Source organism: Plectrocnemia conspersa, unplaced genomic scaffold (assembly GCF_051122295.1).
Source record: "Plectrocnemia conspersa isolate PC_06_02 unplaced genomic scaffold, ASM5112229v1 ptg000009l, whole genome shotgun sequence".
NCBI classification, from domain to species: Eukaryota; Metazoa; Arthropoda; class Insecta; order Trichoptera; family Polycentropodidae; genus Plectrocnemia; species Plectrocnemia conspersa.
Genome location: NW_028277173.1, coordinates 14,889,648 through 14,903,407, shown reverse-complemented (window position 1 = coordinate 14,903,407; position 13,760 = coordinate 14,889,648). Strand labels below are relative to the sequence as shown.

Below are 13,760 nucleotides of genomic sequence, written 5' to 3'. Positions count from 1 at the left end.
AAATTTAACACTATGAATGAAATTAGTCTTTAATTGACTTTCATCGGTTAGGTCATTGTTACATTTCCCTTTGCTTTCGCCATAGATGAATCGTAAGTTTGATATATAATTATGGTGTACGGTATAATCGATCCGACTACTGTTGTGACGAATGATAAATCTAACGGAAAAAAATTATTTGCCGTCAAATTAACATTTTCTCTTTTGATAACTTGTAAAAAGCTATCGAGTAACTCCAACTGATGTTGATCTACAATACAATCCGAAAAATGAGTAATTTATCACAATTCTAATAAAATAAACTAATATTCTACTCACCAATTGAAGGATGTATTATTAATTTAGTAAGAATTATTTCTGTCTCATCAAACTGACTTCTAAATTCATCCGATATGTACACCGGCAATAATAAAAATATTATTAACGGCAGCGTCATTATTATTAACGCGATTTCATCAACATCAACCTATAATTTAATATATACGATTTTATTCAAAATTATAAAGTATCACACAATTATCCTCTATATAAAATCTATATTTGCCTAGACGTATAATATATGTATGTATGTTGGGGCACGTATATTTACACACATACACACATATTAACCGTCGTGTTTTAAATTTAACAAACTGCAAGAGCAAACGCGTTTAATAATTTCTCAAACTTTGTATATATTACTTTTACATTTGTGTTTTTTTCTTGATTATGTAATTTCCAATTGATTTTTGAACGCACGCGATGCTAATAAATCAATAAAAAAACAAATATTACGTAAGTAAACTGAAAAGACATTTACCATATATTTGCTAATATATATTATTATATTTATAGTCGATATAATGTTTAAAAATGTTGATATTGCTGCGAAAAAAATCTGAAATCAAAAAACTCGATATTTTAAAAAATTAAAGAATTTAGGATCGGGAATTCTCGAGAGTTGAAATTTTTTAATTGAAAATGTATTTATTTATGTTAATTATTAAGATGACAAGCGTTAGCACAATACGTATATCTCAATGCAGTTCAGCTTTATTTTTATAAATATATATATATATATAATAGAAAGCTCAATATTATCGTATAAAGAGCCAGATTGTATATGTACCTTGCTAGCTTGCATACATAATAATTTCATTTTCATTTTAATAAAATATTAATCTCGATAATTCTCGATAAATCTTGATTCTTAAAAAATCTAAGCTACTTACAGTCGATCCGTAAACTTGGTTGATGTTCTTGATATTTTCAATTATTAACATTAGAATATCCATAATATATAAGATTGTGTTTGAAGTTTGCTTGCTAATCACAACGTCGACAATCTCGCTTTTCTTCAAATCGTAATTTTGACTTATCACTTTAATATTCTTAAACTCTGAGTGCAGAAAACTCATTTGCGAATCACCGAACGCCTTGGGGTTGTTTTTTGGGAGACTTTTGCTAATATCATACAGCATTTCATTAAATTTCTTCAAGCGAAAATATTTCATCCAAACAAGTATTAAAAAATCTGTCATTTGTAAGTTTGCCGTCAATGTCGAACATACGACGATTTGAACGAATAGAAGAAAATCTACCTTGTCATGGAATTTGTCGCTAATATTATAAACGGTGATAATTAAAAATAATATATTCGATATCAAAAAGATTGTAACGAATAATGTCGTATAAATTCTGTTATTTACATAAGTTTTCCTTTTATCAATCTCCAGATTTTCATCTATTTTCTGCATATTTCTAATTAAATTTATATAGCATTGATTAAAAAACGTAGACTTGTATCCACCAAATATTGTAGATAATATTGAAGAAATGATCCGTATTGAATCAATACTCGCGAAAAGAAACATATTATTGATTCTCAGTGAATATTGTAAAACGGCTATTCCAGAAGAAACTATCAAAAGTATCCAAAGCATATTGTACAATATATAACTAAGAGTTAAATGAGAAATTTGTTGATGTTTTATTATAAATTTCTTTAAACCAAATAAAGATAATATAAAATGCCACGGTCTTAATGAATATATTACGTCGAATAGTAGTTTATCTTTATTAGAGGTTGATGTTTTAGGTTTTTTTATTTCAGAAAACGACATTTTAGAATCGCAATGTATAGACATATCAAAATAATATTGTGAACTGAATGTTACATTCTAATTTATAGCATTTTATATATTATTAAAATATCTAATTATGAGGAAAGCTTTTTAGATTTCTTAAAAACATATATGTAATTACTAATGACTAATGACACAATAACTACTTACCTGCTACAGGAATTTGTAAAAAAGCAATAATATGAAAACCATTTCAATACAATATATTAACTTATTTTTTATATACTTTTTGTCATTTAATAAAAGTCATATCTATACTTGAAATATTTTTAGAAAAAAACTATTGCTGAGTATAAAAATATTTATTGAACACTATTTTATACATTTACTTATGTTCATGAACGTCAATACATTCAATTGAAATTTATATCCAATTTACAACGATTATGTTTTATTATATTCTTAGAGGTGAACAAAATGCTTCTGCGCAATTAATTAATAGCTTTTTTTTTTTTTTTTTTTTGGTAAGTAGAGGGAAATCTTCGAAAGACGTCGTTAGCTTCCAAGTCGCTAACGACAGTGCCGGATTCCGTTGCTAGTCAACGACCTACCGGCTAAAACCCATCTACTGCCCTCCCCTGAACGACCGGTACTGTCTGTCCGATATATCCCTTCGGTTCGTTCAGTTCTGGGACTGTGTCCCGTTGGGGCCGCTATTGCGCTGTCTTTCAGCGTCTTCTTTGTGTCGCATTACGGAGGTCACAAAGTTCTTCCATGCCTCAAAGAAGCTCCTGTTCAGCAGCATTGATTGTACCATAGTGTTTACTGCGGCAGGCCTTCCTGTTGTCCTCTCCAACGCTGATCTGTCCGATGCCCACGCCGAGCATTCGAAGAGCGTGTGCTCAGCGTCGTCATCTCTTTCGGTGTCGCAGTGGTGGCACACGGCGCTCGCTGCTTTGCCAATCTTCTTCAGGTACGTGCCGAAGCAACCGTGTCCGGTCATGCCCTGTGTGAGATGGTAAGATAGCTCACCGTGTTTCCTGGCGATCCAAGTCCTCAGGTCACCGATGAGCCTGTGCGTCCACCGACCCTTGGTGGACTCGTCCCATCTTCGTTGCCACTCGGACATGGTCGCAGCTCTGGCGGTCTCATTCTCCTGGCCGTTGTAGGTCGCCTGCCTCTCCAAGGCGAGTAGATCCAGCGGTGGCAAGCCGCATAGGGCAAGAACAGCATCTCCAGACACTGTCCTGTACGCGGAGGCTACTCGAAGCGCACTTCTTCGCTGCACTCTTGTGAGACTGAGCCTGGCCTTCTGAATTGTCATGGCCTGTGCCCAGACCGGGGCGCCGTAGAGGAGGACCGAATGGACGACCTCGTTGTACAGTCGTCGCCGGTTCTGTTTCGGTCCTCCGACATTGGGCATCAGCCTGGCGAGGTCCTCCGCCACACGCGCCGCTTTTGTCGCTGCTGCCTCGGCGTGGCGTACGAAGCGCAACTTGTCATCTATGTGCACACCCAGGTAGCGGATCTCCCTCTTGAATGGTATTTCGAGGCCGTCGATCGCTATCCTGGGTGGCGGTAGTTTGCGCCTCCGCGTGAAAAACACTGCTTCGGTTTTCTCCGCCGCGAGTGTGAGCCCGGCTTGATCCATCCATTTCTGTATCAGCTGCAGCGCCTCTTCTGCTGCCTGCTGCAGCTGTGTCGGTTGCTTTGCGGTGGCGACAACTGCGACGTCGTCGGCGAATGCGATTAGCTCGACGCCGTCGGGCATCTCCAGGCGCAGCAGCTCGTCGTACATTAGGTTCCATAGAGAGGGACCCAGCACCGACCCTTGCGGGACGCCCGCCGTCACTCGTCGGGTGCGCTTCTCGCCCCCGCAAGCATACTCCAGCAGCCTGTCCGTGAAATAACTCTCGACTATCTTCACCAGGCATGCTGGGGTTTTCCGGTCTCGGAGTGCCTTCACCGTCAGCGTCCAGCTGGCTGAGTTGAAGGCGTTTCGGACGTCTAAGGCAATCAGTATGGCGTGACTGCTGGTCTTCGCGCTGCCTCGCCATGCGTGCCTCACCTTCATGACTACCCTCTGGATGGCGTCAATAGTCGACCTGCCCGGGCGGAAGCCGTACTGTCGCTCCGACAATCCCATCTTTTCATCTTCTAGTACTGCCTGCAGTCGCTGGAGGATGATTCGCTCAAAGAGCTTTCCGGCCCCATCCAGCATTAAAATTAATAGCTATAAAATTAAAACAGTACATAATAACTGACAACCATAACAGGTTTGTATATAATATATCATAAACTATACGAGATATATTCGAAAAGTATTTTATTTTGGGACGTATTTTATTTTGGGACTAATATATTACAATTCCCTTCGAACATTTTATTATTTATTTTTCAGCATAGTCAAAGTGGACCTCAACGAGTTTTATGAATTCCTTGTTTTAAACGTCATAGAAGTTTATTCGCTTTTTTTTCGGCGCCCAGCCCGCAAAATTTCCGATTGCATAATCTTTCGGTAACTGTTAAAATGAGGTTTTATGTTAATATTCGTATTATAACTAATTTTGGATTCTAGAGATGATCCTTTTATATGCGTATTTTGCTACTACGATTGTGCAATAACATTCAGTGTTTATTTTTTGGATAATTTCTACGTCTGTTATTTTGTGAGTCTCTTTTTCTTGGTGACCCAAGATTTTACATTTATACTTAAATACTTAATTTTAATCAATGGCACCCAGTGTTTTTTATTACACATTTATAGGTGTTTATATGTATATGGCTTAAAAAAACTTTTATTTAACAATATAAATTCAAATTTATTTTAATTCATTTTCATTAAAAAAAAAATTAAAATTGTGAAGGAAATTCGTAATAATAAAGGGTGGGTCATAAAGGTAAGGGACTTGGAATAAATTATTTAAAAAAACTCTAAATATTATCGATTATTTTTTAATTCATATTAAAGTAAACATTCAGGAAAATATTATCTTAAAAATAACACTATCCAGGTGTGCACCATCGCGTTGCAAACATTGTTCAAATCTGGACCTCAAATTTGTAAAAATTCGCTGGTACATTGTGCGTGGAATAGCAGTCATTTGTTCTCGAATATTCTTTTTCAATTTGATTGTCGTAACTGGTTTGTTATTGTAAACCTGACTATTTAAGTATTTCCAGAGAAAAAAGTCAGGAGTCATGTCAGGACTCCTGGAAGGCCATGGAATATCACCTCAACACGAAATGACTTTTCCTACAAACATTGTATTTACGACAGCCAACGATTCGTTAGACGTGTGGTATGTGGCGCCATCTTGTTGAAACCATGTGCTGTTGTTGTAGGCTTCAAATTCTTGCAATTCCAGGAAGAAATAATTGTTGTGTACCGGTTGGAATTCACGGTTACAACCTCGCCTCGTTGGTTTTCGAAGAAATCCCCTGAGCTGAAATGGCTGTCCATTCTGTAACTTTCGAAGAATGTAGAGCCTTGTGATGTTTTAATTTAGGATTTTCCTGTGCCTAATACCGACAATTTTGTTTATTAACGTGCACATTTAAATGAAAATGAGCTACGTCCGAAAATAAGATGTTAAAAATTTCAAAACGCTCCACCATGGTTTCGAGAAAAACACGGCATAAATTCAGATCATTTGGTTTTAGTTCCTGCGCTTACAATGTAAGGTAATTATTAAAAAAACGCCATAAAGATGTTCGTAACATTGCTAGCTCAGCTGACCTCTTGCGAGTTAATGAGCTAGGACACTTAATACAGAAGCTCCAACTTCCTTAGCCTGTTCTTCGGTTTTCATTGACCTTGGACGTCCCGTATGCTTCTGATAGAGGGTAGGACCTGTAGCCTCCAATTTTGACCCACGATCTAATCGCACAATCACTGGGACAGTAATTTAGGTCGTGCAATCCGAAATAAACATCTAACAAACGTAAATGAATTGCCATTTTTGCAAAAATGTTTTACATATAACGCTTATTGTGCTCCCATCATGACTGATTTTCCAATGACACGTCTATTATCCCCACCATGCACGTCCCCTCCCTGCATACTGTTTACAAACAATGATGATTTTAAAATCGCTAGTCTTTCTGGCCCACATTTGGAACTGAGCCCTAAAAACTGTTTTTTAAACTACAAAGTTTTATATTTTGCCGACGAATGGTGACTGGTAACTATACACAGATTGAGCCACTGCAGCAGTTTATTTATTGAGTATAGTTAGTTACATGTTAGTATATAATATATACGTGCACGTTAACCGAACATCATATACATAAGTATATATATATACTACATATGATGTTCGTTTAATGTGCACGAGGCACGCACCGGCTATGCGAGTTGACGTCAAAGTCGCCAAGAGAATTTGCCTACGTCACGTCAATGTTACCAGAGTGCCGCTAAGTTTTAACCATAATAAAACCTATATAAATACATACATAAATGGGCCCCACAATATGATCTTCATTTTGCGTTTCTACGAACAACGTCTATTGAACTCTCTTTTACTCTCAACGAGAACCACTTACTTTTAAATGTCAGTTTCTTATTTCTACATTGTTGTTGACGCTTTATGATTATCAAAAAAAAAAAAATTGACACGTGCAATTGAATTGCTAACTAGTTCGTTCATATACTACTTTCAAGTAATAATTGTTTTAAAGCCTCGAATTTTATATCACTTTGTTGTATGTTCAATTATTTCATTTGGTTATTACTGATTCCTACAGACCAAGAAAGCACAGAATGAAAAAAATGTTTTGTTGTTGTAGGAATGTCCGGAAGAACCGTATCAAATCGTCCGGCGAGTTACCCGAAATCCGGTCCAAAGTGATTGTGTAGTCCGAAGGCAGTGAATAAATGACGTCCGTAGCTGAAATTTTGTCTTGTTTCACTGAAAAGTCTGTCTACTACAGTTAAACTTTGGGGTAGGCAGCCAAAATGGCTCAGTGGCCATACATTCCACGCGCATATGTTGACAACGGTTGCTTTGTTGTTCCTCGAGCACTAACGCGCCAATGGGCATGGTCATGACTTGACCGTTACTATTATTTAGAACGCCGAATCTATGAAAGGGTATAAAATTATCGTCCGTGGCTCAACAACGCCTATAAAACGATGCTTGCGACGCGCCAGTAGTTAATTGCACTACAAAAAGGTTATATTGCAACTGATTATGCTACTACCTACTTATTTAGATCCATACTATACAATTTTCACTAACGTATTGAACTAATAATTTTCATTATTTCAATGAATTAATTATTCATTTAACGACTATAAATGCAATATTATATTATACCTATTAAGTTTAATTGATTGGTTCGCTTATAAGCTAAATATTTATTTTACATTTTATTAATTTTTTAAAATAAAAACTAATTTTACTAGGTATTTTTTTATACATTCAAGTCACAATTATTTTATTTTATAATTAAAATATATTTAAAATTGAAATTAATGATTTATTTCCATTTAAAGTTAATCTTAAAAAAAATAGTTACCAACCTTTTACTTTGTGATGTTTTTTATTTTATGGTAATTGTTGAAAAGAACAGTTTAATTAAATATTAAAGATTCTTCGAATACCTATATTTTTCACAATAACTTAAATCTTGTGCTATTGAAATGCTTTTCTTAATCAAAGCAAAAATACTTTTTAAGATGTTAACTTCACTTTAGAGCTCGATATGTATGTATTACTCAATTATATATAAGATGCTTTCAAAACAGAAGAAATAGAGTGAAAGCTTTTTCATAATTTTTCAGGAATAGTTATTAGTAAATATGAAATTTTAACTTCTTTCTTTCTCAGGAAATTTTCTCAAATCTAAAGGTAAATCGAATCATTTTAAGCAAGATTTGCAAAAGCATTAATTCAAGTCGTAAAATGAAACAAACATAACGACTAGTTGAAAATATACAGATAAAAGGTTCACAGTAAAGAAACACAATTGACCCGTGTTAGGAAAAAATTTATTTTAAACAGATCGTATTTTTTCATTTCCCCACATACGTCGTATTTTTATCAACAAAATATGTATAACTAAAGATTTCACAATTCAAATATATATTTTCATATATGAGCTAATTTTCAAACTGTAACAGAACAATATTGTCAAACAACATCCTGAAAACATTCATACAACACAATATTAGAACCGATTTTTTCCTTTCTCTCGCTGAAACAATCCATTTAAACATCGAGTGTCGAAAATTAACATATAATAAATTCAAATAAGTAGCCGTATACATTAATACTTCACATATCTTCAAATTTAAAAATCAAGCAAGTAGTTACGCGATAAGTATAGAATATAAAATATATATTTAACGTAAACGCGCTCGTGGCTGAAGTAAGTAGTCGTCTGTCGTAAAAAAAAATAACTTTCACAACTCGTAACGTTAGGGCATAAGAAAAAAATACTGAAATCCTAATAATACACGATCGAAAAGAAAAAAGCTTTTTACGCAATGACGGCTTTTTACATCTTCGACTTGACTGGTCAGGATTTAAACCTAAGTTTATCGATAGTGTTTATAATGTGAAAGCATGTTTATTATTTATAGTTATAAAAATATACATTTGTCATTATACATATATATATAATATATATATTCATATATACAATTCAGAAGTTAGTCATCGCAAACGACAATAAGAGGTAACAACGACGTTAGCCAAAATTCAACGCGGACGTTCGTCGACTAGTACTTGCGCAAGAAAAATCACAAATGCTCCATGTAAACGTGTATTTTTATTCGCATCGACAGACACGCCTCTCGATTCGGAATCGCTCATACGGTTTCAGTTCGCAGACGATAACGCAACATGCGCCGAACCGTCGACAGCAGAAACTTCCGACCGTACGATCGAATCGTCGGTAAGCTTTTTCGTCGTCGTTATCGTTGGAAAGATTTTTACATTCGGCTACATCGATAGTTTCGTATAAAAAGCGGAAAATAAAAATGACATGTACTGATTAACCTAAACAATTAATAATAAGTTACAATAATAAAGAATGTTTCATATTACCCACGCGAAAAAATGCGAGCAAAACTATCTTATGAGGGTGTTTCGAGCGTCAGAAATACACACAATAATAACAATAATAGACAGGGTGAGTATTTTAAACAATACTTGCCCTATATTTATATAAATACTAGGCTAACTCGTGCACCGGTATAAAATAATCTTACTTCGCATAGAGAGAGTTTAACAATCGCCCCCTCTTTTAACATACATACCAAAATTAATAATAGTAATAACAAATATGTGATAAAACGGATTTTGCCAGCCTAGAGTCGATTTCCAAGTGAAATAACAACATTTGTACGGAATCAGCTCAGAGAATAAGCAACCTAGCGTTTCGCGCTTCGATCGTGTCGTAAGACATTTTTGATATTAATATAATTTAACTAAAACCGAGACTCGGTCGTCCGTTATTCTGAATAAAAATACAACAAGCGAGGAAATGACGAACGCGTTCTTTAAAATCTTCGAAACCTAGTTTTGCTTATCCTTAACAATTGCATATCTGTACAAATATCTTTCTTTTTATACCTCAATAAATGATTATTTATCACAAATTTATTTCAATTTTTTTTCAATTATGTCCGTCGTCGGTCTCTCAACGCTGAACGTTCCGTCTGACAGCCTTCTTGAAACGCCTCACCGGCATGCCGGAGTTGACGCCCGGGACCGTCGGAAACGCCGGCGTCGGCGCCCCCATGCTGAAGTTGAACTGAGAGCTCGCCGACGGAGAGGGCGTCCCCGTCGAGGAACCGAAGGAGAACACGGGAGCCGATCCGCCGACGACGGGGGCGGTCGGCGCTCGTCCGAACCCCACTCCCGGAGTCGGCGCGGAGCCGGGCGCTCCGAACTTGAAAGGTGCGCTTCGAGCGGCGGCCTGTGTCTCTCCGAACGGAACGGAAGCTCCGAACACGGGCGTCGGGACCGCCGGACGGGAGCCAAAGATCCCCGGCGCGCCGGGCGACGCGGTCGATCCGAAGAAAGCCGGAGCCGGCTGAGGGGCGGACGGCTTGCTGCCGAAGATTCCGGTCGAAGGCTCGGACTTGGCGTCGAACGGCGAGGGTCGTTGGGGATCAACGCTGTTGGCCTGCGGACCGCCGAACACGCTCCCGCCGCCGAAAGCCGAGCCGGGATTCGAAAACATGGAAGCGCGAGGCCCGCTCTGATCGACGGCGGCGCCAAACACGGGCGCAGATTTGCTCTCGGCGCCTGCGGGGCTCCCGAAGAGGTTGCCGGCGTTGGCCGCCTCCGGACTTTTGGAACCGAAGATGTTCACCGAGCCGGAGATGGACGAGAAGGAAGGCGCGGTTGTCGACGGGGTCGTCTTGAACATCGAGTTGCTATTGGGAATTATGGCAGATTTGTCGCTCGCCGTCGGAGAGCCGAACACGTTAGTCGAGGGAGCGACGGTCTTGGAACCGAACACGGTCAAGTTCGAAGACTCCGGTTTCGAAGAGGGGGCGCCTCCGAAGGAGAACAGCGATGTCGGGGACGGCCCGTTGTTTTTGAAGACGCCGGACGCGGCGGCGCTCAGAGTCGACGGAGAGCCGACCGTCGACGCAAAGGAGAAGCTTGGCGTTGACGCGGTCTTCGGCTCATCTGAAGGGGGTCGGAACGTCGGTCCGTCGGCGACGTCTTCGGCAGTCTTCGCCGCCGCGGGGGCCGAGAACGGCGAAGTCGGCGCTGGGAAAGCAACTTTGGGAGAGTCCTTCGGGGTCGTCTCCGTAACGATCGGAACGCTAGCTTTGGCGCCGAAGTTGAACAGCGTAGGTTTGAAAGCGGACTCGGGAGGAGATTTGGGAGTCGAATTCGAAAGCGAATTACAGTTGAAGTTGAACTGAGGGGCGCTGCCGAAGGCGGATACGCTCTTCGCCGAGCCAAACGTGAACATCGAAGCGGTTGCCGCGGGGGCGGAAGACTTCGGCGGTTCGGGATCTACGATCTTCTCCGAGAGCTTATCTTCGAGCGGTCGAGAGACGGGATTCAGAGCGGTGACGACCTCAGGTTCTAGGCCGACTTTTGGGGGCTCAACCGTCGCAGGCGTCTTCTCCGCCAGCTTTGATCCGAATCCGAAAGCGGGCATCGGTGGATCTTCGCCCTTTTCGCCGACGGAAACGCCGAACACGATAGGTTTGGGCTTTTCGTCCGAAACGACAAACGCGACTGATTTGGTCTTTTCGGCTGAAGGAGCGCCGAAAGCGATAGATTTACCCTTGTCGTCGGAAGGAACGCCGAAAGTTACAGATTTGCTCTTATCGTCGGAGGGAGTGCCGAAAACGATAGATTTGGTCTTGTCGTCAGAAGGAACGGCGAAGGCGATAGATTTAGTCTTTTCGCCGGGCGAAGCGCCGAAGTCGGATTCGGCCGCCAAAGACGAACCGAAGATTATAGATTTAGTCTTATCGGAGTCTGTAGATGCGGTTCCGTTCGCTATGCCGAATTTGATTTCGCCGAGAGGTTTGGGAGAGTCGACAGTCGTGGTCGTGGGCGCTATTCCGAAGGCGAATCCCCCGATGGTCTTTTTGACGTCTTCTTTTTCAGAACCCGTTCCAAATTTGAAACCGCCCGACGGCGCAGAGCCGAAGTTAAACTTGACGGCAGCGGTGGCATCTTCGGTGCCCGGTTTGGCCGCTTCGCAGCAGGCGCATTTGTTTTTCCCGGGGTCGTTTCTCGTCAAACAAGACGAGCATTCCCATTGACTCTTTTGCTTTTGTAGCAGAGTGGCGAAACCGGAGCCGCTTTTGACGGGCGGCGCCGCGGTCTCAGTTCCCGGTTTGGGCGTTTCGCAGCACGCGCAATTGTTCTTGTCGGCGTCGTTTCGGCTCAGACACGACGAGCACTCCCATCGGCTCTTCTGTTGCTGCACGAGAGTCGCGAAGCCGGCGTCTTTCTGCGGCGGCTTTTTGGGAGATCGCGCCGCCGGTTTAGGCGCTTCGCAGCAGGCGCACTTCGCTTTATCGCTGTCGTTCCTCGACATGCACGAGTCGCACTCCCATTGGGACCGTTGTTTTTTTAGAAAGCTCGTTAAGGCGTCAGGCTCGAGGGTCTTTTCTTTCTTCTCTTCGGAGGTTTTGTCGGTGCCGTTCCAGAGGCGGACGGGCTTCGTGGGCTCCTCTTCGGCGCGAAGCGGTCGATCGGAAGCTTCGAAGGGATCCCTGAACGTGAACCTCTTAGCCGGAGGCTCGGCGACCTCCGGGTCGGGACGCGAAGGAGCCGAGAAGCGGAAAGGCGACGGCGACGTCAACGTCGGCGGCGGCGTCGGCCCAGGCGACGGGTCCGGGTCCGGTCTGTCTCGCTTCGCCTTCGCGGCGACCGTCGACCGAACCGGAGAGGAGGCGGATCGGTCGTCCGCTTCGTAAGGCAGAGAGCTGCTGAGGGACGCGGCGATAGCCGCTTGCGCGCTCCCCACCGTGCGATTGTTTCTCTTGAGCTTGAGCAGGGCGGCCATGCCGGGCACGCGCAGCTCGCGGAGCCTCCTGGGCGCCCCCGTCGTCGAACGGTCCGCGTCGGAGGCCTCCGACGGGGGCCGAGCTGGAGGGGCTCTCATCGCGTCGGAGATAGGCGTGCTGTAGTGGGCGAGCAGCTCCCAGATGCGCTTCGAAGTCTGGCTCATGGCGCCCCCGGACTTGGCCGGAGTCGCCTTGACGTCGGTCTTGCGGCGCTCGTAGAAGAGCGAGGAGTACCTGGGGCGCGGCGAGGACGAGTTGCACGCGCCGGCGCCCCCATACATGGTGGGTCCTCCGTAGAACGGCGAGGCCAGCAGGCCGGGATCGAAGGCGGGGCGGCGCCCTCCCGGAGACGGCGGCGCGGGGCGCTTGCTCGGCGGGGCGTCGTCGGAGGCGGAGGGCTCGCGCGACGTCTTGCGCGCGCCCTCGCCGCCGGCGCCCCCGAACAGACCGGGCCGCATGTTCAGCGCAGCATGCTCGCCGCGCGCGCTCCCTCGCGGACCCCCGGACGACCACACGTTACTTTTCAATTCGCCCCGAGCTGCCAACGTGAGGGCGAGGGCGACGTTCGCGAACTCGCAGCGCGTCGCCTTCCGACGGAGCGGCACGAGGGCGGACCTCCCGCGAAGGTCGCCGTCCGATTCGCGACTTCCGAGACGCGATACGGCGCCTCGTTCGAAAATTGCGCAACTCGCTTCTCGCGCGCGTCGACCTCGCGTCGCGCTCGCGATTCCCCTTGGCGTCGCGGCCGTTGGCCAGCCTGCACCCCTCGCCGTCGACGTTCCCGCGCGCGCACGCGGTGCGTTCGGCGAACCCGTTCGAGAACGCGCGCATTCATGCAACTAAGCTCTCCAACTTCAGTTTACAATTTTTTTTATACAAAAAAAACACACAAATTTAAGAATACCTTTTTGTTTTTTGTAATAATTAAACAATTTTATTATTTTATTAATTATTTATTTATAAAAATTAAGACCATCGTGACCTAACAGGTTAACCTTATGCGTCACGATGGACAAAAGCATAAAATATATAACAATTTAAAAAATAAATACATATATACAGAAAAAATAAATACACAGGCTAATTTCTATCAACTGAATAAGCAATCAGATATACATATGTAATGAGTACCTACAAGCAAGTATTAACCACCAGTCTGGGAATGAAATGAACATCTAAATATATAATTATAAATTATT

The 13,760-nt window shown here is 42.5% G+C and overlaps 1 protein-coding gene and 1 long non-coding RNA gene across 2 annotated transcripts; both read right to left on the bottom strand.

Annotated features, from left to right (window-relative positions):
- Positions 1 to 193: 193 nt before the first annotated feature.
- LOC148232007 (uncharacterized) lies at positions 194 to 794 on the bottom strand. Its single transcript, XR_015810781.1, has 2 exons — positions 319 to 794; positions 194 to 250 (listed from the first exon to the last, which is right to left on the bottom strand). It is a non-coding gene; the product is annotated as an uncharacterized LOC148232007 (long non-coding RNA).
- Positions 795 to 8,033: 7,239 nt separating this feature from the next.
- LOC148232006 (uncharacterized) lies at positions 8,034 to 13,074 on the bottom strand. Its single transcript, XM_088191926.1, has one exon. The coding sequence runs from the start codon at positions 13,017 to 13,019 to the stop codon at positions 9,711 to 9,713; it is 3,309 nt and encodes a 1,102-aa protein (XP_088048052.1). The 5' UTR covers positions 13,020 to 13,074; the 3' UTR covers positions 8,034 to 9,710.
- Positions 13,075 to 13,760: the final 686 nt, after the last annotated feature.

Coding starts and splice junctions, on each gene's coding strand:
- LOC148232006 (XM_088191926.1), bottom strand. CDS start 13,019: ATGCGGCCCGGTCTGTTCGGGGGCGCCGGCGGCGAGGGCGCGCGCAAG.